The sequence below is a fragment of the Parasteatoda tepidariorum genome, chromosome 7, assembly GCF_982258835.1.
Source record: "Parasteatoda tepidariorum strain Cologne lab strain chromosome 7, Ptep-v5.0, whole genome shotgun sequence".
Classification (NCBI taxonomy): Eukaryota; Metazoa; Arthropoda; class Arachnida; order Araneae; family Theridiidae; genus Parasteatoda; species Parasteatoda tepidariorum.
The window spans coordinates 87,066,991-87,093,732 of NC_141761.1; the positions used below are offsets into that span (position 1 = coordinate 87,066,991).

The following is a 26,742-nucleotide window of genomic DNA, read 5'->3' on the forward strand; positions in this document are numbered from 1 at the left end:
AATTTGAGTTAAAGAATCTTGTCTTGTTTCTCTTCTACTTTTGTGATTAAGTAAGACTTCTCAGTTACAAATTTATTTTAATTCTAGAAACAATATTTACTTTTTTTAATAGCAATAATTTTTAATCTAAATATTTTAAAAATCTACTTATTTATATTATTTTCTGTGTTCTTTTTTATGTTTTAAATTTTTTTTTCTTGCATTTGTATTAAATTTACTATTGAATACTTAATAACCTTTTTAGTTCAGTTTATATTTTTGTATGTTGGAAACCAGAAAGGTTGAAAAAAATGAATGTATTGAATGGTTTGAAAAGGAAGTATATAGTGACAATTGTATTATTTTAAATTTTTCCCCTTTTGAGACATCTACATTTCCAAATCTGAAGCTTTAATGTAAAACAAAAAGGATAAACAATTTCTATTAAAATGTTTCTTTTATAAACTTTTTGCATCTATGGTTTAGTAGTTGTTAGCAACAGTATGAACGACTGGAATAATGAATTAAAAGATATTGAGAGTTCCTTAAAGAATTACTTGATAATATTATAATATATAATTACTTTTTTTTATTGATTTTATAGTTGCTCAGATATTGCAATTTATGTAAACTTTTGTTATATTTGCTGCAACTTACCCAATCAGCAAAATAGGTAAGGAAATTATAGGTGTCTAATGAATTTTTTCTCATTCTTTTTATTCTCTAGATTCAATTTTGGATAATCTTGAATCAAATCAAATGATTCCATCTGATGTTAAACAGAGTATTAAAGACATTCTTTTACGTCCCCACCGGCATCTTCATGAGATTCGTCATGACTGGAGTGAAAAAAGTTCCCGTGTTTCTCTCATGAGATCTTGGACTGATGGAGGTACAGGGGCATCTAAAATCACCTCTCATAGTAAGGGACATCTAAGTATTTGTTAAAATGTTCACTGTAACAAAAGGATCATGCGTTTGGTGTAATTTTATCAAGATGTTTGATTTAAAAACTGACTTGGTCTCTTTTGCAAAAATTTTACTGGTGAGACAGAAGACATATGCCCAAGTATTTGAGTAAATATTTATAAAAAGATTCGAGATTGATCTTTTAAATTGTTATTTTAAATTAAACAAGTAAAAGTTAAATTTTTAACAAATTAATAGTGTGTTTTAGATTTAGCTGGTTTGTGTGTAAATCAGTAAGTTAATTTTGATGGCGAAAATAATTGTTCCTAACTTACATTGTTGTTGTGTTATGTTTCTTTTTAATAATATTTGTGGCTTTAAGACAATGACGCAAATATTAGCTTAACTAAAAAATCTAAACTGCTTATATTCATTTAAAATCATGTTTATCATTCATAAACAAATTTGAATTCTCTCCTTTTTTTCAACTTTTATATTTTTGTTCAGTGAAAATACATCTTTTTTTTTTTACTGCCCTTTTTTCTTATTTTTAAAAGAAAAATCAGCCTTTTTTTTCGTGTAAAAAGTCTAGTTTTCTGAAAAATAGACAAGGTAACTTCATTTTCACTTAAGAATGCTTCTAGTGCCACTGAAATAGCAAAAAAGAAAAATAAAAACATGAAATAGCAATCTTATTTTAAAAATTATGAAGAAAAAATTAGAATTATTTATATTTGTTTTCTTTTTGAAATGACGTAAAAAATGTACAGGTTATAAAGATTGAAAAGCTTAAAGTTATCTAATAACCTGAAAACAACTTACTGTTTGCCTTGATTATATTGACGTAATTATAACATAATATTCTTATGTTAGTTTTACCAATTTATCTCAAAAATTTCCTGCTAATAATTTTTGATTGTTTGATTTTTATTTTTGTAAAGGATTAATTCCTTAGCTGAAAAAAGTAGTTAACCACAAAAACGGACGTGTACATTATCCTCTTTTCTTGCAAATTATGAGCTACGAATTAAACATGCGGAAACAAGTCGATTGAGAATGAGAGTACTACTTCAGGATAACTCCTGGGGCAATGAGTAAACTTGTTTTCTTTTGTTTTTATCACATTCATTCATTTCAAACCCGTCAAGTTCTAGTTGAACAAAGATATTTAAACCAAAGTTTAAAACTCTTAACTTTAAAGTTAAAGAAAGACTGTAAAAGGAATCCTGCCAAAAAGGAAAAACGTTGATTAGGTTTTTTTTTCCCCTTGCAGTTTTTCAATGTTACTATGGTGTTGAGTATGACCTTGAGATAAAAATGTTTATCTTTTATTAACTTGGATAAGTGTTGAGATCAATCTGTCATTGATTAAATAATTATCTTAATTACAAGAATGTGATTTAAAAATAATTATCTTATTGAGCTTTGCATTGGCTTGTATAATGACTTTTATTCATTCAGAATATTTGTATTCTGTTGTTTTCACTGTTTTTTTTATATAAGTAATGGTTTGAAATGTCTATAATTGGAAAAAAACAGGTTTTTTCCTTTATTTAGTTATTTATCTCGACTTACTGATTTGTATTCTTCATCTGTCATAGTTTCTTCAAATCAAATATTTATTATTTTCATTTTCCTGATTTAATAGTTATTTAGTTTTTTCCTCACCCATATATAAAAAAAAAAATAAAAAAAATTCCTTTTTTAACATTTTTATAGTGATCTTTTATAGTTCTTGAATTTTCATCTTTAATAATGCTATTAATTATAAGATTAACTGTCTCCTTATTAAATATCTGGGAAAATTAGTTTAGATTTTTCTTCTCTATGCGTTAATTTCCGATCAGTGCATGTAAAAAAATCATTTTGTAAAGTGAAAAGGAAGTTAGATAAATATCCTAAAAATATTTTATCTTGTTTGTTGCTCATGTAGCCCTTATACAAAAACATGTAAAAAGCACTGTACATTAAATCTATTTATGATTACCAACTTACATTTATTGTATAATTATTTTCTTTTAAGTAATGTTACTTTAATTTTAGAAATTGAAGATCATTTTTTGATTATCTTAGAATTTAAATAAAACATTCACTTATATTATAAAAAAAGATAATGAAATATAAAGTTATCTAAAGTTTAATTTCCACGGTGGTAAATGTTTTTAAACCAATTTTTTTCTTTAACTTGTATATATATATTTTTTCATATTAAGATGTTGCCTGAATATTAACACTGTTTTTAACTGAGTCACTATCATTTTTAAAAAAATTTTAGTCATTTTTTCATTACTTTTTCTACAATGAACTGCGCTGATCCCTATTTTAAAGGAATAAATTTTGAAAATATATTCACAAAAAATATTGAAATTGAGCTGAACAATTATAAGAAAAGAGCTACATTTCATGATCACACTCGCTTACATATTTAAATTGCCTGATCTCTCTCTCTCTCTCTCTCTCTCTCTCTCTCTCTATATATATATATATATATATATATATATATATTTATATATATATATATATATATATATATATATATATCATACCTAAAAAAACATATCTAAACAAAAATTTTGTTAAGTGACTATTCATAACCTAGGAAACTATTACAAATCATACATTAAATTCCTAAATAATTATCGTAATATTCATTTAAGTAGCATTTTTGTTTTTATAATCATACTTATAAATAGCTGTCTAAACAATTGTCATAATTACCATTCAAGTAATATTTTTGTTTACATAATCACATTGACAAATATTAGTTGACAAATATCAGAATGTTTCCCCCCCTTTTTTTTTTAATCTACAGGACTAACTTTTAACTAGTCAGAGTTTAACTAGTCAGAGTTAACTTTTAACTAGTTTAAAAAAAAATGATGTATTCTTTAAGCTCAATCAAGCTTTCATGAAGAAAATACCTTCCGGAGCAGAGGCGTCAAATAACTAGAGAGGCAACTAGTAGGAGTAGGAAAAATTTTTTCCTACTCCTACATAATTATTTTTGATTCCAACTGACTCCACTGCCCTAATTGTAACATTAACTTATATTAATTAAGTGTAATTAGTTCAAACATTTGCATTTTAAGGAATCAGCTGCAATAAGTCCCTCTTTTGTTAACCAAACCATTATTTTTTTTGTAGCACATTTCTTATATTCTCAGAATCTTATAAAATGTTTTTAATTAATATTTAGTAATTTATGAATTGTGCTTTCAAAATGTTCAATTTTTTTCTGTTTTTAGATGTTCTATCATTTTGGACTTCTTTTGCTCCACATACAACCTCTGTTGTGGAGGAAAAGACCACTGCTGGTAACTTAACTCTTATTCATTATGATTGCACAATCCTCATTCCTACTGCAAATCCCATTTATTATTTGGACTCCATTTGATGGTTTTTCTGTTAAGTTCCATGCATGGTCATAGTTCACATTCAACCCTATTTTTTATCATCTTTCAAGTTATTATTTTTCTGGGAATTTAGTTTATCAGTTTCTATCTTATTTTCATGATCAATTTGTTTAAATAGTATGGATGTTTTTATTATCTTATTCCTTCTAATATAGTTACATTTATTAATTTTATTGAGTATTTTGCTGTAAGTTTGAAATTTTAATTCAAGCATATTAATAGATGCCGCATCTGCTAGCACTGGAATGCTCTGTGATACTATTACGACTTCTTTATATTGTCGAGCTTTGTCTCAAGCTAAGACAGCATCTCCTGAAGAATCTGCATCTGAAAATTGTTTGTACAAAGTAAGACTCTTTGCATGAATTATTTCACTGATATTTAATCATTTAAGTGTTATGTGTATCAAATCTGTTAGCTTTTGTAATTGTTACTACTTTTAAAATATCTATCCCTACTAATTGAAAAGCTAATTGAACTGAGGTTCACATGTTCGGTTTTGTCACTTAATTTTTTAGTCTTGAAACTAAATCTTTTTGAAAGAAATTTTAAATTATTTAAATAAATTTAGTTTATTACTAGGTGTCCAAACTGTTTCAAACATATAAACATTTGCTGCTTAAAACATACATTTCTTCCCACCAAGCTTAAAAATTAGTATATATTACAAATAAAAATAATACTACTCTCTTCGAAAACTATACATTTGTCTTTTCGTGCTGTAGAAAATCTTGCCTTATAGTTTAATTATTTATTTTTAAGACATTGGTGTCCGATATTGAGAAACTTTATAATGAATGTTTTTTGAAATTTGGTTAGCTAGTTCTCTTAAGATACAAAAAAACATGTTAAACAAAATAAAGGAGCCCATACTAGCATATACATACCTATACATACATTTCTATCTCTTTTCATATTGTCTATCATTTAAGAGGCGTCTGGTATTATCCTAATATTTGTAATTAATTGTAACAGAATAATTAATTACATGTAAAAATTTGTTATTTATTTTTCTGTTACAAAGCAATAACACAAAGTAAAAAGATTTTTGTTATTGGAGTTAAAGCTAATATTTTAATACATAAGTATTCTATATAAATTAGATTTTACATAAGTTTTTTTGCATAATTTTAAATTGTGAAACAACAAAATAATTAAATATAAAACACCTGGTATTATAGTAAAAGATAGCATTTGTACTTTTCAATTTTCTTTCTGTCCAAAAATTTAAAAAAAAATGATGTATTCTTTAAGCTCAATCAAGCTTTCATGAAGAAAATACCTTCCGGAGCAGAGGCGTCAAATTTATTAATTGGAGAAGTAGATTTTCTTCAAAAAACGACGTTTTCGTTTGTGCGTCTGAATGAAAGTTGTCATCTTGGTGATCTTACTGAAGTGCCAGTTCCTACTAGATTTCTTTTTGTTCTTCTTGGACCTACAGGAGAAGGAATTAAATACCACGAAATCGGAAGAGCCATGGCTGCCCTTTTATCAGATGAAGTAAGTATTAGATTATTAGAATATGTTCCATCGATTAAGTATTCTTGCATATGATTATTTGTTTAGTTTTTATTCCATTATTTATATATTTTAACCGTTGGTTAAGTAAAATTTATTCTCGTTGTATAAAATGTAATTTTTGGATATGCACAGTGCATACCAATAGAAAATTTTAAAGAAAAAAATAATGAATAATATAAAAATGACTACTGAAGCTGACGTCGTTAGGGGATACTAGCTCTGGAAATTATTAAAACACGAAACTTTTTCTATCGAAAGAGCACAACAAATGTCGTACACTTCGGATACTAATGTCGTGTTCTTATGATTTCCAGAGCTGGTATCCCCTGACAACGTCAGCTTTGGTTGTCATTTTTATATTATTCATAATTTTCTTGTCTAAAATTTTCTATTGCTTTCAATTTTCTTATGGAATTTCTGCTACATTACGCAACTTTTCTTTGGAATTGTAGTATTTAACTGCTTTAAACATGATATCTCTTTTTATTACAAAGTGTTAGACATAATTTTTCTTTGCAAATCGAAAATTCCTGTAGTTTAATACTCATTTTTTGCAGTTAAACGTCTAATACAAAGTGGACTTTATGTACATTATTGCAGTAAAATTTGAAGTTACAAGCTCAGAATTATTTAAGACCTATTTTACAATTATTTTTTAGCCTATAAATGTTTATAGTAATTAAAATTGAGTATGAGTTCTCATTATGTATGTAGCCCAAATATGATTTAATAAAAAGTAGCCCTAATATGATTGTAATGAAAATATAGTTTCTTGTACATTTCTGCATTTTTAAATAAAATCATGTGTATCTTTTGGTACTGCTGCAAAAAAAGCCTTATTTTTCCATTTGCTAATCAAAGTAGTAAATATCCTTAAAATATGTAAGAGTAAAGTTAAATTATGTTCACATTACTCAGGGCCTGCACTAAGGACTTCAAATTATTAGCCAAATATCATAAGTCTTAGTCAAATATCATAAGTCTTAGCCAAATTTCGAAAATCTTAGCCGATGATAAATCTTAATTTCTTAAGAATAATTTTTTCCCATAGGAAACTTCAAATCAAAATAGAAATTTATTTTAAATCGATCTATTTTGTAAAACGCAAATTCAAATTAAGAGTCATTTTGCTGTTAGGGAAGAGTAAATGAGCAAGGAAAAGGTGAGGATGAAAAATGTATATTTTCTTAGTCTTTCAAAAAAAGAAATAGCAGTAGGTTGTGGTTAATTTTTGATAAATTCTTGGATAGAGCAGTAATATAAGGATGAACTCCTTTTTTTTAGATTTTGACTAACTTTTAAGTATATATATATAATTTAATTTAAAATTAAATGTTTCATTCTCTAAGTCTTTTAGTTCTTAATTAAAGAATTTTTATTGTCCCATTTTATTTTTTTCTGTCACAAACGTTAGCATTCGGAAAAAGATCGAGGTCAAAGATTAGTAATTTAAAAAATTTAATTTGACTTTTTTATACTACTTGCAGAGAGTTTTTCCGAAATTTGGCTGAGTTCATTCTGAGTCAAGTGCAAGTGGTTATGCTGTATCTTTTAATCTATAAAGATAAAATCAAAGTTAAATTTTCTTATTTTAGCAACCATTTTAGGTTTTAAATTTATAATAAGTTTATTTTAATAAGCAATATGTTTTTGTCAAAAGAAGACATATATTTTGCAGAAGTTGTTGGTGTGATAATATGCCATCTTACTACTGCTTACTCTGTTATATTGACAATCATAGAAAAAAGAATTGCTTCACGCGATATCGAGTGATACGGCATCACTCGTGTTAAGCTGTATTTTACTGTAGTTTGTTTCCTGCTTACATAATCTCTCTTGCTGCTTACATTACCTGGACTAATTCTAGAGGTTATGTGACGTATCAGAAGGAAATAACTGTGATCGAATAAAAATTACAGAATTTGTTCAGAAAAATTCATTTGTAACTTAGTTTTTGCCTCAGAATTGTAAGAAAAAGTTTTCCTAAGACGTAGGCATAGTTCCCAGAAAACTTTCTGTGATCATAAAATTTCAATTGAAAAACTTTCTGCAAGCAATTTATTTACTCTTGTAACTTGTTCAGACCTTTTGACATCCACATAATTTAGACAAAATTTGATTGAAAATCATCATGATTTGATGGAAAAACTAGTATTTTAATTTTTATAAAACTCTATGTTGATTATTATACATGCTAGTTAATATTTCTTTAAATTTGGCAGTTTTTTTTAATGATATTGAACAAGTTTTTAACTTAACAAATTTTCTGTTGTTGTATCTGAAATTTTTAAAATTAACAATAAGGTTAAATAAGAAAAATCTAACCGTTTTTTTTATTATTATTTTTTATTTTTTTAAATAATGATTAATCTTAAAAATATTTTTCACGATGGTGACAAATTTTCTTCAAAAGGTGTTCACACAGTCTTGTTTATAATGCATATTTGATAGTACCTATTTAAAGTTTCTGAATTCCAGCTTTTAATTTCTCAAATAAGTTTTTCCTTAAAAATGATTGAAAACTCATTTCATAGTTATATTGAGTTTCTTTCTGATTTTTAGGTATGTATACATATTTAATTTTTAGTTTATGAAGCATAAATATTTTTCTTTTCAATTTTGTTTATATTTTAATTGTGAAATATTAAGGTTTTTTTTGTATATCTTACCAGCAAAGTATGAAACGCTGGCATTGTGTAGAATCGTTCTAATCTATTGTCAGTAAGTATTAAAGCATCGAATAAATGTAATTATATCCACAATTAAATTAATATCAAGTCGGATGTAATAAATATTTCCGACATTCACCAAAGCGACTATATGATTGTCAACATTCACCGGTGAAAGTCAACAACGACCGATTTCGGTCATTCACAGTAACCTGCACATTATTTACATAATAACCTCATCAGGACGTTTATTTCATACTTTGCCTAAATAGCATTTGGCATTCTATAGAATGCCTAGGCAATGTGTGAAATATAAATCCAGGGGTTTGTCCAGGCCGAATTTACTACCGTTTAGCGGTACCTTCACAAATTCAATTTTAGGTAAAACGGTAGTTTCACAAATTCAACTTTAGGAAAAACGGTAGTTTCACAAAATACTTTTTCTTGACATTTTATTTTTGTATCCCTTAAGAAACGATAAATCTATATTTTAACCATGTTTTTGTATTGATTTTTTAATATAATTTTTAATTTTTCACACATTATGTCTAAATTTTCACAAAATAGGTACCTTTCACAAAAACCTAGACAGATCCCTGAAATCATTTCATACTTTGCTTGCTAATTTTAGGCATTCTATACAATGCCGGATTTCATACTTTGCCGGTTGGTTGGTTGGTGTCGTATCCTCTGTAGAATCATATTTCATGGTGTGCTTGAATAGTTTTTGTTATTTCTATGGCATTAAAAGAATACAAATCCTCTTCTGTGGGGTAGTTTAAGAGGTGAAGGCCTGCAGCGACTGCAGGGCAGTTAAAAACATGATATGGTGTCAGTTCCACATTAAGACAGTTGCCACAGTTTTGATATTTTCTAGTCCTATCTGTAGAAATTTTCATGTTTTTATGATGTTTTGTTCTTAGTCTGATGAGAGTAGTGGCTGTCTTCCTATCGATGTCAAGATTAGTTATTTGATCGTGGGCTTTGATTTTTAAAGGGGTGAATAGTCTTGATTTTGCATAAGCATTTGCATCTGCCAACGTGGTTGGGATTGAGTTTTGATTTAGATCTCTGGCATTTTTAGCCAAGGAATCAGCTATTTCATTAAACTCTAGGTTCACATGGGCGGGAATCCACTGCAAGAAGCAATTTTTCCGGAGGCGCTGAAGTTGTCCAAGTTGTTCTATGATATTCAGGACAAGGCTTGAGGTACCTTTGCTGAGGGCCTGTAAGGCAGACCTGCAGTCGCTGAAGATGGTGATACCACTAAGCTGCTCCGAAGGTTCAAAATTGATGTACGTTTCGATAGCCGTAGAAATGGCTATCAATTCTGCTGTAAAATTAGATGCGATTTTTCCAGCTCCAGTTGCGAATTCTCGTCTTTGATCATCAGGAAGGAGCAGTACCACTCCCGCACCTCCGTTGGTGAAGGTGGAGTCAGAAGATCCATCAGTAAAAGCCCTGACATGATTGAGGCCAGATAGAGAGTCGATAGTTTTCATCCCAATTTCCTTGAGTTTATTCGCATGGTCTTTTTTCGAGCAGGGCTCGATGAGTTCTAGACAGATTGTCGTATTCTCTGGAACAACTCCAATAGCGGGAGTTTCGTTTCTGATAAGACAGTCTTCGGGTGTAAGGTGAATTTTTTCTCTGATGGCCCTGTCAAACAGAAGGGGAGATGACCTTTTGAGTCTAGATTTCTTATTCCAGTTTATAATAGTACGATGTGAAATGTGCCCCTCGTCAAGACTATGGGCATTATTTGTAAATTTAACAGTTAACATTTGTCTCCTTTCTTCCAGAGGGACCAAACCGCATTCCTCTTGAATTCTTAAGTTGTTTGTTGATGAGACAGCACCAGACATTATTTTTGCAGCTTTTGCTTGTACTTTATCAAGTCTCTCTCTTGAAGTAGAGGAGGAGTGTGACCATACAGGTGTGGCATATTCCATTATCGGTCTTATAAGAGTTGTGTAAGTAGTTTTCAGTGTTTTTGGTGCAGCACCCCATTTTGTGCCACAAAGCCTCCTAAGGATGTTGAGCTTTTTTAGTGCTTTATTTGAGCACTCTAGAATGTGGTGGTGAAAACGAAGCTCTTCGTCAAGTATTATACCGAGGTACTTTGGGTTAGAAATCTTTTCTATGGGGGTGTCAAACAATGTGATATTAGGACAAAATGTGTGCCGGTGTTTTCTGTCTGTGCTGAACACGCTGAGTTTAGTCTTGTTAGGATTAATGACTAGTTTAAGGTCTCTTGACCATTTTTCCAATCCTCTTATTGATTTGATACTTTGCCGGTAACATATATATATGATTTTTAATTTACTATTATTTAGGTATTTCATAACGTGGCTTATAAAGCAAGAAATCGTGATGATCTACTTGCTGGAGTGGATGAGTTTTTAGATGCTACCACCGTCTTGCCACCTGGAGTTTGGGACCCGAGAACAAGAATCGAACCACCTCTGACAACTGCATCTCAAGTTAGTTTATCATTTTTTATTTGTTTTAGTTTGTTGATTTGTTTAAATTTGTTGATTTGTAATATCTTTTTTGATTTGTTTTAATTTTAATTGTTTGTTGTAACTACAATTTTAAACTTATCTTGAGAATCATTTTAAATTGTTCTGAACTCATTACAGTGTAGAATTTTTTTTATTCAAAAGTATTTTCTTCAAAGCAAGTAAATGCTTGTTAAATTATAAAGGAAATTATTCAGTCATATTTTTTGTAGTTTTCAAACTTATTTAAAATAGGGTCATTCCACAGAATTTCAACAAATATTTATTTTTTTGGTTGCCGCACCATTTTTGATTTTTTTCATACTTTGTATATGGAAACATATGTACCAAAGAAGTTAAAATCCATTTGCAGAAAAATTTTATCTTCTTAATTTTTTTAATAAATGAATGATTGAAAATGGCGACCTTGCTCGTTTTTATGAAATTCAGCGGTGTCTTAAATCTTACATATTTTCTAAACTAATAGAGATAAACAAAAAATTCAAAAAGATATTAAATCCGTGTAGTTTTTTAAATTAAATCATGTAAAATTTGTGATTTTATCTGTACTTAAAAAAATTGTAAGCACTGTAAAAAAAAACGAAACATTACTCAAAATGCCAGGTTTTGAAAATAAATATCTCATGAAGGGGAAGAGATAACAGTTTGGATTTTTTATATGTGTTATTGCTACATATAACATATTCCTGGAAAAAAAATCAGGCTGTTATTTCCTTTCTCTTCTGAATTATAACAGTTGCAATTTTGAAATTTTTCAAAAATTTACATTTTTGACACCCTGTAACTCAAAAGGGGGAGGTGGTATTCACATTAAATTTGACAAGGTAGAACCTGTACATATAACATCTATAATCTGTAAATTTTATTCTGTTATTCCAATTGGTCTGTGAGATACAGAGATTTGAAATTGAAGAAATGACAGGCAGCCTAGAAGGACTTTGTTAGGCCTAATCTGCCATTGAACAACTATAGAAAAACAAAAAAATTTATTTTTCTTTTTAAAGTTTATATTTCATTTATTTAATGCTTCAATTTTTAAAAAAAAAAAAAAAAAGCTCTGAAATTGTAGCACTTAGTTCTGGCTTAATGTTGTGCACTCGTCCTGTTGGTGTTGATAAATCCAAAGTAGATAAAATTATCAGAATATTTTTTTGTTCAACCCATACACTATCATTCTTCGAAATCTTAAAGCTAGTACCTGGTCCAGAAGGATGAAAAAAATGAATTTTGAAATCTTTTTCAACATTAGATACATCTTTTACTATTCCAAGCCACCACTTTTGTTCATAAATACAAGCTATATAGCTTTCTTTCTTGATACTCTCAAAACAAATATCTTCTGTTATATTTTCTTTTGTGATTTTTGTGTCAGTATAGTGTTCAGAAAATGAGATTTCTCGAACTCTTAAAGTATGAACACTTATTGGGATATAACTGTGGTAACCTCGTGTATTTAATATTCTAATGCAGGAGGCAAACCTGTTGGCAAGAAATTCTCCTGCCTGTTGAACCTCTAATTGTGATACAAAAATATACTGAATTCCAGGAATATTTTCTTCACAAAATTTGAACATATCTTTTGGAGTTATGATTTGATTCTCAGTTATTCTTTGTAGACTGGCTTTTTGTGGTGCCTCCAATGCCATCACAAGGCCCTTTGCCATGTGAAGTGGCAAAGAAATGCCACTCGGCATTCAATCCAAAATCATGTTGATGGTGACTGAGATTCACAAAGTTTTTTCGATTTTTGTACTGCCCTGATGCACCATCAGAAAAATACAAAACTTTTTCTACATATGGAGCACATGCTTTCAAAAACTTGATTATTTCCTTTTGGAAAGTATAAACAGCTTCCTCTGAATGAGTTAGACAATCACTTATTATGCAGACACTCTTGCTTATTACTTCTGCCAATTCATCATTTTCTTTCCGAATATATAAAATGAAAGGATGGAGAGTGGCTTGTGCATTCTCCCAATGGTAAGAGTGAATTTTGTCTTGTATTAGAAATGTGTAATTCTCTGAGAAGTCACCTTGAATAATACATTCATTAGGTTTCAAATAACTTTTTCTATTTTTTAAGTACCGTGACTGACTTTTAGCAATAAAATGATGTGACTTAAATTTTATAACCTGATCAGCTAACCTTTCAATAAAATCATCAATACTTTCTGTTAAAGATAACAATTCACAACGATCTGTAGTGGTCCACTGTTTATAATTTATAGTATGAATAATTTCATTGTCAGTTTCCATTATTTCGCATAAGTACTGGCGTAAAAGTGATAGTCCATGACATTGTGGACAACCATGGAGCATGCAAGTTTCATTTTCAACATTGCAAGCAACTTTTGACAGCAAATCCTTATATGTTATTGAAAGTTCAGCAGCACTATTCATTAATTTTACATTTTGATGCTTCATGCATACACATACAGAATGTGTACCATGAGCTCCAGCCAATATGCACCATTTAGGGCGCAATTCTGCAAATTTAGAAAAGGAAATTTTGATACCTGGGAAAGTTTCACAAAATTTAATATGTAGCTCCTTTAGGTTACAGAGTATAAGTCTTTTCTGTTCATGTTTCTTTTCTCCATTTGAATTTCTTATTGTTACGCAATCTTTCATGCTTGGACACATTCTTGTGACTTCATCAGAATTATAGAACTGGTAAACTTCTCTAAGATCAGCATCACTTAATGTCTTACCACTTCCAGGTTTCCTATTTTCGAGATCAGGCAAAATACCATAATTTGAAACAAGTTTCTGAGTTTGGCGAACTAAATATTGACTGACACCAAATTCACCCGAGGTGCGTTCCACAGACCATGCTGTAGGTACCAGACTTAAAATCTTTACCTTTTCAGATACACACGTTACCTTTTGAATTTTTTCTTTAAGTTTTTCCATCAAATCAAAATTTTCTTCATTGTTGCGATCTGTATCTGACTAATATAGTTTAAAGAAAAGAAATTAAAATAAAGGTTTTAGTTGTTATATTAATTAAAAAATATATGTTCACTTCAATTGTGCATTCAGAATTTTGAAATATAGCAAATCATTGCATTAGTGTAAACAAAATTAATGTACTGTGTTGGAAAGCGCCAAAAAACTAAGTGAGAAGGAATTTCAAATTTTAAAAACTTAAAATAAACTTTTAGAAATAAAGAAAATTTACTCTGATTTAAAATTCTAAAATTTTCTAGGAGTAAAAAAGAAATAAGTAGTGTAGACTTTAAACATATATTTTTATCTATTATTATTTTTAGAAAAAAAAAATTATTTTATTGATATGTTTGTTAACCTAAAAATGCTGTTCCAGGCTCTTAACTAAAATTTCTGAATTTTTGGCCATTTGAATATACTATTTTATAATTTATTACATTTCAAATTAGACATGATTATTGTAGGATGCTAGAAAAAAACCTGAAAGTGCAGAAAAGGAATGTGAACATGAAGATATTAGTGATAATATGATTTCCTATGACGGTCAAGATGCTTCATGTAATGAAAAGTATGTTTTTGTTTGTCTATGTAATTTTGTTTCTTATAACAGTTTTTCTTTTCTTAAGCTTTTTTTTAACTTTGTTTTCTCCTAATCTACCATATTACCATACCATATATTATGCACATATCATATTATATCTTTAGTTTTTTTAAAAAAATATAATGGAATGTATTCTGTTTATTATATCATTAACACAAACAGGTTAGATGTCTTGTATGCATTTTTTCAGAGAAAAAAAATTCAAATTATGCTCTGTAAAAGTGTGTTTTCTAACTTTTTAATATTAACTGAGTTGTCTATAAGTAATGTAAGTATAGTTACTTTTGTGCTCTTAGTAGAACAAAGTAAAAAGGAAAACAATAATAATCACAAATGAAGAGGTTTATACACACAATATTTTCGGTTCTTTGCAGAAGTAATTTAATTGTATCTATCATTTATGGTAATGTGTATTTAAAAGTCAGTTAGATTTTCCGTTTCTGTAATTTTTTTCTTTCATGTCATAGTGAATGTAACAAATGCTTGTAAAGACTTTTAAAATGCTAAAAAATTCTTCGCCCCCATGTTTTAATTTAAGTTCATTATTTCTGAACTATATTATTCTTTGCGATTTCTTAATTATTATTTGCTCACCAAAATAGCTATTTTCTTGATTTTTAATAGAGCACCATGTTTTTTTTAAGGTTTTTTGAAGGACTAAGGGCTGATATTCGCTGCAAATCATCTTGGTATTTAAGTGATTTCAAAGACTGCATATCTTTACAATGCATTTCCTCTGTGGTGTTTCTATACTTTGTCTGTATTTCTCAAATCGTTTTATTTGGGGGTGCACTTGGTTCTGTTACTAAACAAAGAATAGTAAGTTATTCCTTTATTCTTCAATTTTCAAGTATCTGGGTTTTCACTTTTCTTTCTGTTAGTATTTGGGGGCAATGTTTCACTTTGTCTCTTTGATTAAAAAAATTAAAAACTTCTTTCTGATTAATTAGTCATAAAATTTATGATAATAGACATTCATTATTGCTGCATCTTTAATTGGTATAACTTATTATTAAATTCCTTATCCTATTATTTTACTGTACAATTGCATTTTAAATACTCAAAATTTCTTGGAAATGATAAAACAGGAAAACATTTGGTTTGAAACAAACTAACAGTTTCATTTTCCTGCCGATTTAAACTGTTCTAAGTTCTTGATTATTGAGTTGCTTTTTATTTATTTGTATTTTCCTGTTTATTAATAGACATTATGAACCTTTAAATTACAATAAAATATGAGACATCTTTATTTAATCAGGAAGGTATTAAAATAGTCAAATCAACTATAATATGTAATAATATCAACTTATTGCAAAATATCAATATATTATAAAAATGGGTGGAAAAACAAAAATGAAACTTTAGGTTTACAGCATCTTCTCAAGATATAAGCCAGTATTTTTCAAACTTTGCACATTTATTAAATATCACTTATGATAACTTTTAATCATCCTTCTTTTTTGGGAGGAAAGTAACAGTTGCAAAATCAGCTTATATTCATATGCAATGTAGTTAAATATTCTTTGCTTTAAGAAATTTTTTAGTTAAAAATTTCTTATTGTTTATAATTTCAAAATAATGATTTTAAATTCAAAAAGTGTCAATTCAGAAAGTGGCTTTGTACACCAAACATGTACTAAACCAACTATTTAATAGTGCAAATTGAAGGGGCACAGCAAAATAGCTTTTACGTCTTACTCTATTTTTCAAAATAATGCTTGTGTTTTTTAAATTTCTTGTTTTGATAATTTTAATAGGAGTCAAGTCTTAAAAAAATATGAGTTAACTGGAAATTTATCGATACAGATGTTTCCTTATCGTGAAAAATTAGAATTCCCTACTCATTTGCTGTATTTATAAGCGGAGAAACGTCTTTAATGAATACAGTTTTCGGTGACACTTGATTTTACTAAATATTTTTTATGACCAAAATTTCTTCCACGATTTCTAAAGAATATCAAATGCTTTTTTTTTTTTAAATTGATTTTTTAAAAAACTACTTAACTACTTCTTCATAAATATGTCTTTTATTTTGAACTCATTCAATTAGCTAAGCTTTTTCCTATTTTAGGAGCAGATATCTAAACCCTCTAGCAAGCTTCATAGTTTCCTGCTCCTAAAATAGGAAAAAGCTTAGCTAATTGAATGAGTTCAAAATAAAAGACATATTTATGAAGAAGTAGTTTCTGTGTATAATAATGTTTCAGTGTGTGGTGAATGACAAAATTCAGAAACATTAAACAAGGCAAAGACGTCTACAGAAATCAGAAAAGGAAAGATGACAAATCGGAATGAATTTAAAAACATGCAAGTTTAAATGAAATTGCAAAGATGTTAAAAGTGTTTAAGATAAATTTTTTTTCAAAGTAGATACATACTGTATAAATTTTTTAATGTCAGTACCGTATTATTTTGACTGAGTTGTTAAAGAAGAAATTTGCCCTTCATTTTTCGTTACTTCAAATGTTTAAAATCACGAAATCTTTTTTGTCTCCCTATAAGATCGTAATATTGAGATATGACTATATTTGAATTTTTCTCTGATTTTTAATGTATCTTTTGATGTGATTTAATAATGTATTTTAAAATTTATGATTTAGAAATTAATGAAATTGATATATTGTTTGTTTCTTCATAGGCAGCTACAGAGTGCTTAATATCAGCTTTTATTTGTGGTGTTACATACAGTTTAACCAGTGGTCAGCCTCTAACATTACTAGGCGTTACAGGCCCTGTTCTTGCATTTGAAAGTCTAGTTTTTGAGATTTGCGAGTATGTGCATTTCTTTACTTCTGTATTTGTGTTATTACAGTAGTTTCAGGCTTCTATTTTTTTATGAATTTGAAATGCATCTAAATTAGTGATGGTCAAATATACAATAATTCAAACTGTAAAAATACTCATTGGGGAAGCTTTATATTGTTAAAAGTTGCAGTTCCACATCGAATTTTATGCTTATTATACACAAATGTGACACCTCATCCAAAAACATTAAGTATTTATTTTTAGGAACATTTTGTGATACTTAAGATTCCCCCCCCCCCTCCTTGGAATATGAATAATAAAGATTATTTCTAACTAGACACACAACATTCTAAATTATCATTGTTTATGTACAATTTATGATTACTTATGGGCAGCTCGTCATTACTTATGTGCAGTTTATTCATCAATATGCAAGGCTATAACATTCACTTTAATATTCTTGCAATTTTAAACAATTCAGAAGATAGCAAACTTTTTTGATTGAATCTTTTTTACACCTATGTTGCGTAAAGTAACAAGCCACAAAAATCTCTTACAGTTAGCTTAACAGCAATATGGATTAGAACGTTTGATTTGTTTACTAATACAGATAACATTTAACATTATTACAGCATGGACTGTGAGCAATATGAGAAAGAACCAGTAATTATTGGAATTTGAACTTGGGTTACATGTGTGGTCTGTTGGATTACCTGTGTGGCCAACTTATTGAAAACAATAGTTTCATTCTAAATGACAAGATAAAATATAACTTTTGGAACAATTGAATGTAAAGAAAAAAACATTTCGACCATTTGGGCTTTTACTAATCTCTACCATGTCTTGGCTTTTATTAATTTAAATTAATAAACATGCGTCAATCATGGAGCTAGTTCAAGATAGAAATTTTTATTAGCATGAAAATTTATGCTATTTTAAGTCAGATTCATAAATACTAATGGTACATATATTTTATTTTTTATTTAGAGATTATATTTTTCATTAAATTGCATTTTCAATTAAAGAATTTTTTTTGTGTTTCAGATTATACTCAATAAATTATCTCCCGTTCCGGGTATGGATAGGTATCTGGACCTCTATTTATTTGTTTATATTTGTTGCTTTTAATATGGCATCTCTTGTTCGTTACATCACTCGATTTACTGAAGAAATATTCGCTTTTATGGTTTCCTGCTATTTTATTTATAAAGCTTTTAAAAATGTAAGTGAATATAATTATGAGTTCTTTCTTTGTTTCTTAATAGCTTGGTTAATAAAAATCCTAATTGAAATATAAATTAAATACCTAGTTATTTGTGGTATGTGCAAATCATTCATATATCATTTTTTTATTTGTAATGTTTTACTAATGCTTTTTTTTTTGTCTTCATGTTTATATAATTGGCTCTCAATTAGATAAATTCAAAAAATAAAGATATGTACTGATAGCAAGCATCAAACAGGGGCAGTTTAAAAAACTTCAATCAAATAGGGATTATTTTATACAATTCCTACAACCATTTCATTCTATATGCAATTTTTTGTTAGTGCATAGCTTTGATTTGAAATTGTGTAAAACGAACAGAAATTAGTTTTAAACAAAATCCAACCTTTAACAAAATTTTCAGATTTGGCAGCAAAATTATATATATAATTTATAATTTGGCAGCAAAATTAAAAGATAGCTAACACCCTTGACAGCTAACTGATTGCTCTTTTACCGTCTTCAATATGGAGGTTAACCTTTCCACATAATTGCTAGTTTATCAGTAGTTATATAAGACATGAATAATTTCTTGAATACAAAGAAAATAGTTTGAAGTTTTATATTTAAAATAGAGATTACTTGTAAAGCAAGACAAAATGTATGTATAGAAATGTAGTTTACTCAATTGTTTTAGGAATAGTAAATAGATAGAAATTTTTATTCATTCCTTTTCTCATGATCGTCTCCTTACATTATGTTGCCTTTTTCCTCTTCCTAAATTATATAATCCCTATTATTAATCAAGAGTTTACTATAATTTTTCTGTACATGAAATATTTCTCTAGTCTAGACTAAGTTTTTAGATTTTTTTTCTTCAAAATTAAATTAATTTTGATTTATAATTTAAGTGAAACTCATTCCTTTTTAATTATAAGATATGTGTGTTTATTATAATTGATGGTATGAAATTATGAAGGTATAAAATTAAAATAAATAAAATCTAACTTCTCTTAAGTTTGACCAAGTTTCCAGCTTAGTGTAATAATCTAAAAATATGAAAGACTCTTCTGGTTTACTTTCCTCATAATATTTTGATTAATTTTTGTATATATATTACTATTTATACTAAATGCAGTAAGTCAGAATAAAAATTGATAAGTAAATATCAATTATTAGTTTTTGTTCCAAACTTTCCTTCCAACTATTGGAGGCTTTTCAGCAATTCTAGATTGTAATTTATATATTTATTCTAAGCATATTATTTTAATTAGCTCTTCATTTTATCGACTATACTGCTTGCATCGATTTGCATAAAATTTTTGTTTATTAAATGTTTTATGATTGAAACCAGCTTCAATCAAATCTATTTTGAAATATGTGTTTTAAAGATTATCTACACCTTCCATATTAATCTGCATGATTGTGATAAAATATTCAAAGTAAGTTATTTTAGACTGATCTGAACCATAAAAATTTTTAACATTTTATATGTTTCTTCAATTTTTGAGATAATTTATGATTATATATTGAAATTAAGCTGTTTTGTTAAAATTTAGATATTCAGGATCAAAATATATTTCTACTAAATTTTGTTTCCATCAAAGTACTAATCCTCAAATTTGTTTATGGTGCCTTTTTTAGTAAATTATTTAACAATTCATGCTTCAATTAGGCTTTACTTTATCATTCTAATTGTGAAAAGAATATGAAATGTCTGTTATGTGATATATTTATAAAAACTAACTTACGTAATTTTTTTAAGCAATGTATGAAAAAAAGTATTTTGTCCAATAGTTGATTTATTAATGGTTTTGAAATTTATTAGTCAACAATATATAAATTATTTTCTAATCAATTCCTGGTCGAAAAACACTTTTAAGAGTAAATTAAGCATTTACTTTGTTATAAAACTGTTCACAATATATTGACAAATTATAAATTATTCTAATGTGGATACATGAATTATAATTTTATTTTAATTTATTTATCATTTTTACAGCTAATACTGATTGGCAAGAAATTCCCCATTATAACAAAATACACACCTTATAATCCAATGTGCATCTGTATTCTGCAATCACCTGTGAATTTCAGTATTAACACTGAAGAACGGTGCCAATATCTGAATGGAATATCTGCACCATTTGGTTGTAGCTATACACCAACTTTATATGTGCCTAATATTTTTCTGATGTCCATAATGTTGTTTAGTGGCACTCTTTGTCTTATCCTTTTACTGAGGAAATTCAAGAATATGCCTTATTTTCGTTCTAAGGTAATTTTTGCATTTTTTTTATTGTTTGTAATATTTTTTTTGTTTTATAATTTTCACAATTTGTCTTTGTTTAGTGTTTTTGTTTAAAATGTTTTTCTTAAATAAATTTAGTTTTTTCAAAAATAAAATCGTGAAATTTTAAATTTTTTTATATCTAAAACTATGTCATTGTCTTAACATTCACAAATTTAAAAATAAATAAAACTACAAATATTTTATTGTTTTCAAACAATGTATCTATTAAATGAATACCTCAAAAAAATTGGATAAGTTGTGTGAGGTATTAGAAAAATTACCTATGAAAAATATATAAAAAGGAGAGTATTTTGTTTCTGTAACTCAGGGTTGGAGTTTTTGCCGGCAAAAAGGGTTTTTTGCCAGGACAGTGGCAAAAACCTGGTAAAAACCGGCAAAAACCAAATTATCTAAATTGCTGATTAAATATTATTACAAAATACTTGAAACAAATTTGAATAAATCATAAGGAATAATAATTTTGATGCATTACATGAAAAAATTATTTTTAGCATATTAACAATTAATATAAGGGTAATAATTTTTAAAAGATTGAAAGTTTTTGATCTCTTTTCTTTTTAGAATCCTAAAATAAGTTTTTTTACAAATAAATAAATATTATTATTTGTATAATATTATTATTTATTATAAAAAATTATTATTTGTACAATAATTAACTACACATGTTGATAGATATTTTATGCTTTAAATTATAGTTATATTAATTTAAAATAAGTTCATTTCACTGGAAAAAAGAGAATAATCACAAATTTTCCAATCTATAATGTTTTAAACTACTAAAGTGATATATTATTACATTATCATTTTATTATGGAATAATAATTTTGTTAATTTTTTTGTAATTATTTATATTCATAGTATATATTTCAATTTTAGTAATAATTTTGTATCAAAAATGTGTTTTTGTCCTCTCATCTCGGAAAATATAGGTTTTTTGCCAATTTGCTTGGCAAAAACCTGTTTTTGCCAGGACGGTTTTTACCGGTATTTACCATGGTTTTTTCCACCTGCGGCAAAATCTTGCCAACCCTGCTGTAACTAATAGTGACAGGGGTTAGTGTATTATAAGTTTTTCGGATCGTCCTTCTCGATTTTAAAACTAAAAGCTGGGCTTGTGATTTTTCTATTGCTTCATCGTATTCTGCAAATCTCAAGACTGTTGATTTGTGAATTTTCTTGAATCAAAAACTTGTATCCCAACATAATTTTTAGAGAGTTTCAGAAATTTGAAATAAAAGTTTTAATACCTTTCCTTACCTTAACGTTATCTTCCCTTTTTTTCTGTCAAGCTCTCATTCACATGCTATCAAGTTTTTCTACTTAGGTTAGTAAGAAAACAATTGTTAAAATATAGTGAAAACAAGAACCTAAAATTGATAATATAAAAAGTCATTCCAAAATTGCTTACTTTTTAAAAGTTACTCACTCCAAAAGTGATCATTTTTCTAATATTTTTTTAAACTTATATTTAGATTTAGGCATTATAACTGGATTTTGATTGCTGTAATGTGGTATGACGTACGTCATCTATGACAGGGATATTTGTAACAAATTCTGATCTGCAACCAATATATATCATCATCAATGACTCGACAGCCCAAGGTGGGCTTTGGCCTTCTCAAGAAATTTTTTCCAGGCTATATATTTATATATATATATATATATATATATATATATATATTAAATCCTCTTCTTTGTTTTATTTTTCTGCAAAAAAAATTTAATACAGTCAATAAAATCCGAATATTTTAGTGTGATATTACAACTTAAAGATTTCGGCTTGCACTGTTACAAATCTCTGCAGTGCTTCGCTCCCCTTTTTTGATTATTGCTTTTGATTTTCGTATAATTTCTGATATACCAATATTTTTATGCAATGATATTTTGACTCATGAAATTTGAATAGCACATTTGAGAATCACTTTTTGATGTGCTCAATTCCATCGTAAATCCATTCAAGTGTTTTTTTTCCCACCGTTTATTGCTATTGATTTTCACCTGGTTTTTAATTTCCCAATATTATTATGAGCTGCAGAATTAAAATTGCATGTTTAGATAGTTATTTTTTAACGCACTTGATTTGAGCCAAATTCGTTATCAACCAATGCAATGTTTTGATATTTATTCAACTGTTATTGCTAAGAATTGTTACAAGTTTTTTTTTTAAAAATCTCAATATTTATCACAGCATACCTTAAAAAAATCTGAGATCATTGATTACAGAATTTTGTCTTAATTATGTAGTCCTTAAAAATGTTCTTGCAATTTGCTAATTGTGTGTGTTGTGTAAATATATATCAAAAACTTTTAACAAAAGGAAAAAATTTATTGATGATCAAGCTTGAATATGATTTTTTTATTTGATTTTGAAAAGTGCTTAAAAATATTTTAACTATTAACGATAAATAATCTGTGTGTCATTTGCAAAAAATTATTTTTATTCCTGTTGTTGATTCTTCTAAAGGCTTATAATTATGAATTTTTTGCTCTTAAATTAATTAGTATAAGAATGTAATAATATGTATTAATTTTACCTTAAAAAATGAATCTTAGTTAAAAATATTTCATTAAACCTGTAGTTTATGGAAAAGGTTTGTATTATTTTTGGTGTATAAATTCTTAATCTGATATCAAGTTTTTTTCACATAAAAATTTCGGAGACTTTTACTTTGTGTCACAATTACCCTGATAGTGACAACACCAGGCTGTCCAATACCGTACGATAGTTGATTTTTGTACAGACTTTTAAATTGTTACAAACTTTACTAGATTGTTGACTAATATTTTAACTTACTTTTGTGTATATATATATATATTGTTATCAGTTTCTCGGTTATTTTATTAGTTATGCTATATTATCTAATAATAAGTTTTATATAGAATAAGTTTTTCTTTTGCAGGTTCGAACAGTCATATCAGAATTTTCTGTACTTATTGCAGTAATCTTTATGACTGGGTTTGATTTGCTTGCTGGTTTTGCCACTCCAAAATTGGAAGTACCAGATACATTTCAGGTAAATGTATATTAATCTATTTTTAATGCTAATATTCTGCTTTAAAAAATATTATGATTGTATGTTTAATTTATTAATAAGTATAAATTTGTTTTTAGCCATCTTGGCATGAAAGGGAGTGGCTTGTTCCATTTTTTGGTGAAAATGCATGGTGGTCAGCTTTACTAGCGATGCTTCCAGCTTTATTATTGACTCTCTTAATTTTCATGGATCAGCAAATAACGTCAGTCATTGTTAATAGAAAAGAAAATAAGTTGAAGGTTTGTTTTCCTATATTTATATACAAGCTGGGAGTAAAAACTCTCAATGATTATTTTTAATTGAACAAGTGTGTTTGTATATGTGTAATTTTTAAGCTAAACTTATGAAATATCTAGATAAATTGATAATTTTCTAGATTAATAAATATATTTTACTACTCTAGAAAATTTAAATTGGAAAATAAATACAAATATGGTTAATAGTACAAATTATATGCAAGTTTTACTTTTGTGTATTTTTTGGCTCAACCAGGCTATGAATCAAAACTTTAGTAAAATTTTGATAAATTTTCATATTTTTATTATCATGCATCAACGTTATTTATATATATTTTTTTTTCATATTAGCTTGTAATATTTCCTGAAATTCAAGTTTGTTAAGAAATATTCTTGTTTATTATTTTGTTTTTCAAATAAATAAAAAATAATTGCTGAAAATCGTCTTTCTAAAATAAATATATAATTTTAACATTATAAAAATCTTTGTTGAAATTTATTTCATGCTGCTAGATGCATTAATGTTTTATATAACTAAACTTTTTTTTGTATGGTGATGCATTTAACATAATAATGATAGCAGGAGTAAATATTTCTCTGTTAATGAATGATTTATACTTTAGCAGTATTTGCATGTATTCTTAAATTTTTCTTCTTCTTTATTTTACAGTTTGATTTTAGCTTTAAATATTTATCCTTTGCATTAAATTACTAGAAATGAAATTTAAATATTCACTCAATAGATTTGACATATTTGAAATGTTCAATTGTGCCTACTTATAATCTTTTTTCATAGCACTAAGAATCAAAATAAATATTTAATAAAAAAAAAAGATGTAATGCTTTCATATTAAAAAAAAAAAAAAATTGAGGAAATGTGACATTTTTTTAACTAAATCAAATTCTTGTTATAGACTAGGTAACTGTTATGTTTAGAAACAAACATTTAAAAGAAAATTACTAATAATCATTAATGAGATTACAAAACTATTTCTAATTATTCAAATATTTCTTTGGTTCAAATTATCTCAATGATTACACTTGCATACAAAAAATAATGCTTTTAAAAATTGTTGCATTTCAGAAAGGGCGAGGATACCATTTAGATCTTTTCATAGTAACTATCTTAATTGCTGTATGCTCAATACTTGGGTTGCCATGGTTTGTTGCTGGCACTGTGCTTTCTATGACACATGTAAATTCTCTGAGGATATTCTGTCCTGGCACTGCACCTGGTGAAAAAGCACACTTTTTGGGTATAAGGTACTCTAATTTTTCTTCACTTATCATTGTTATCATCCACTTATCTCACTACGTATCAATTTTATGAAAACAAAAAAAAATTTTAAAGTGCTATTTTCTGGTTTTATTTATGTATTAATTACTAAAAAAGGGGAAATAATTTTCTGTACTTATTCTCTTACATCAAAATACATAATCAGTTCAAAATATATAATCAACCTAGATAAATTTTTAAATATATGTTTAATCCAAATTAATTGCTTACTCCTTGGCACAACAACCCATGAAGTATCTTAGCCTTCCTTTAAAGTTTATATCTGAGGAAAAAAAACTGTCGTTAAGATGCTGGAATGCAATAGGTATCTAATATTTATTATATAGACTTTGTATAAAGACTCTAATTAAATATTTTTTAAAGATTTAGAAAGCTGATCACATTTATACCTAACCTTGGTTTGTTTATAAACCTAATCTTGAGCATTTATAATATAATGATAGTAAAACTTAATTTTAGTTAGATTAATTTTCTGAGCAGTGGAAATCATTAAAACCTTCAATTTTTTGTTATTTTCATTTAATAGAGTAAAAAAAAAAATATTTTTTTAGAAATAATTTTTAAAAAAGTTTTATGTATTTTTTGGAAGGGAAAATTATCGACAGAGAGCTAATATTAGTTTATTTGTACTTTTGCATTTTTAAAAAATGCAGCCCCTATGAATTATTTTTCAGAAAGAAAAGAAATGTCAGCATTCCAGCAAACATTATCGTCTTTAAAATTAAGAAAATTCATTATTGATTTGTACAAAAAGTCTTATTTTTTTTAAGAAAGAAATTTTTAATGCAATGAATGTTAAATTTGTTTTGTAATTTAAAAGAAATTATGTTAACATTAAATATTTTTCTTACTTTTTTATTTTTCTGTTAAAACCTATTTTTATTTGTCTTAAGTATATTTGGAAAAAATCTTTATTCAAAATTGTAAGAAAACATCATTGCATATTTTAATGTATGAAAATATAAGCAGGGCTATTAGCTTACAATTTTTCGTCATTCCACTTATTTTTATTTTAATAAATGATCTATTTCATACATGGAAAAGAAATTATTTGGCAATCAAAATCCTAATTATTCAGATGAACCTTATTCGGCACCTTTACATTTTTAAATTATATATAAGATATTAATGCTAATGAAGTTATTGTAAGTTTTATTGTAGCTATAAAAAAATTTAGAGAAATTCATTGATTCTTATGAAAATACGAGTAAAAGGGTTGGAATGGAATTCACACGCAAAAAAAAATATTTGTTGAAAAATTATTTCGCTTTTTCCCTTGGGTTTTCTTAACACATATCCTAGTAAAATCTGTTTTTGTTTTAAGTCGTTTTACATATGTTCATAATAT

The 26,742-nt window shown here is 27.2% G+C and overlaps 1 protein-coding gene across 5 annotated transcripts in view; it reads left to right on the top strand.

Moving 5' to 3' along the window:
• LOC107450543 (electroneutral sodium bicarbonate exchanger 1) overlaps positions 1-26,742 on the top strand; it is a 44,356-nt gene that overhangs the window by 4,621 nt on the left and 12,993 nt on the right. For 3 of the 5 annotated variants that reach the window (XM_071183193.2, XM_043041247.3, XM_071183192.2), the window contains exons 6-17: positions 707-901; positions 4,524-4,648; positions 5,556-5,801; positions 10,828-10,974; positions 14,427-14,530; positions 15,208-15,382; positions 17,202-17,335; positions 18,353-18,530; positions 20,515-20,790; positions 23,727-23,840; positions 23,939-24,100; positions 25,182-25,360. In XM_071183193.2, the coding sequence (XP_071039294.2) occupies positions 707-901; positions 4,524-4,648; positions 5,556-5,801; positions 10,828-10,974; positions 14,427-14,530; positions 15,208-15,382; positions 17,202-17,335; positions 18,353-18,530; positions 20,515-20,790; positions 23,727-23,840; positions 23,939-24,100; positions 25,182-25,360 (2,035 nt within the window). Of the gene's footprint in view, positions 1-706; positions 902-4,133; positions 4,203-4,523; positions 4,649-5,555; positions 5,802-10,827; positions 10,975-14,426; positions 14,531-15,207; positions 15,383-17,201; positions 17,336-18,352; positions 18,531-20,514; positions 20,791-23,726; positions 23,841-23,938; positions 24,101-25,181; positions 25,361-26,742 lie in introns of all 5 variants that reach the window. The other 2 variants (XM_043041246.3, XM_043041245.3) reach the window with 1 other exon arrangement.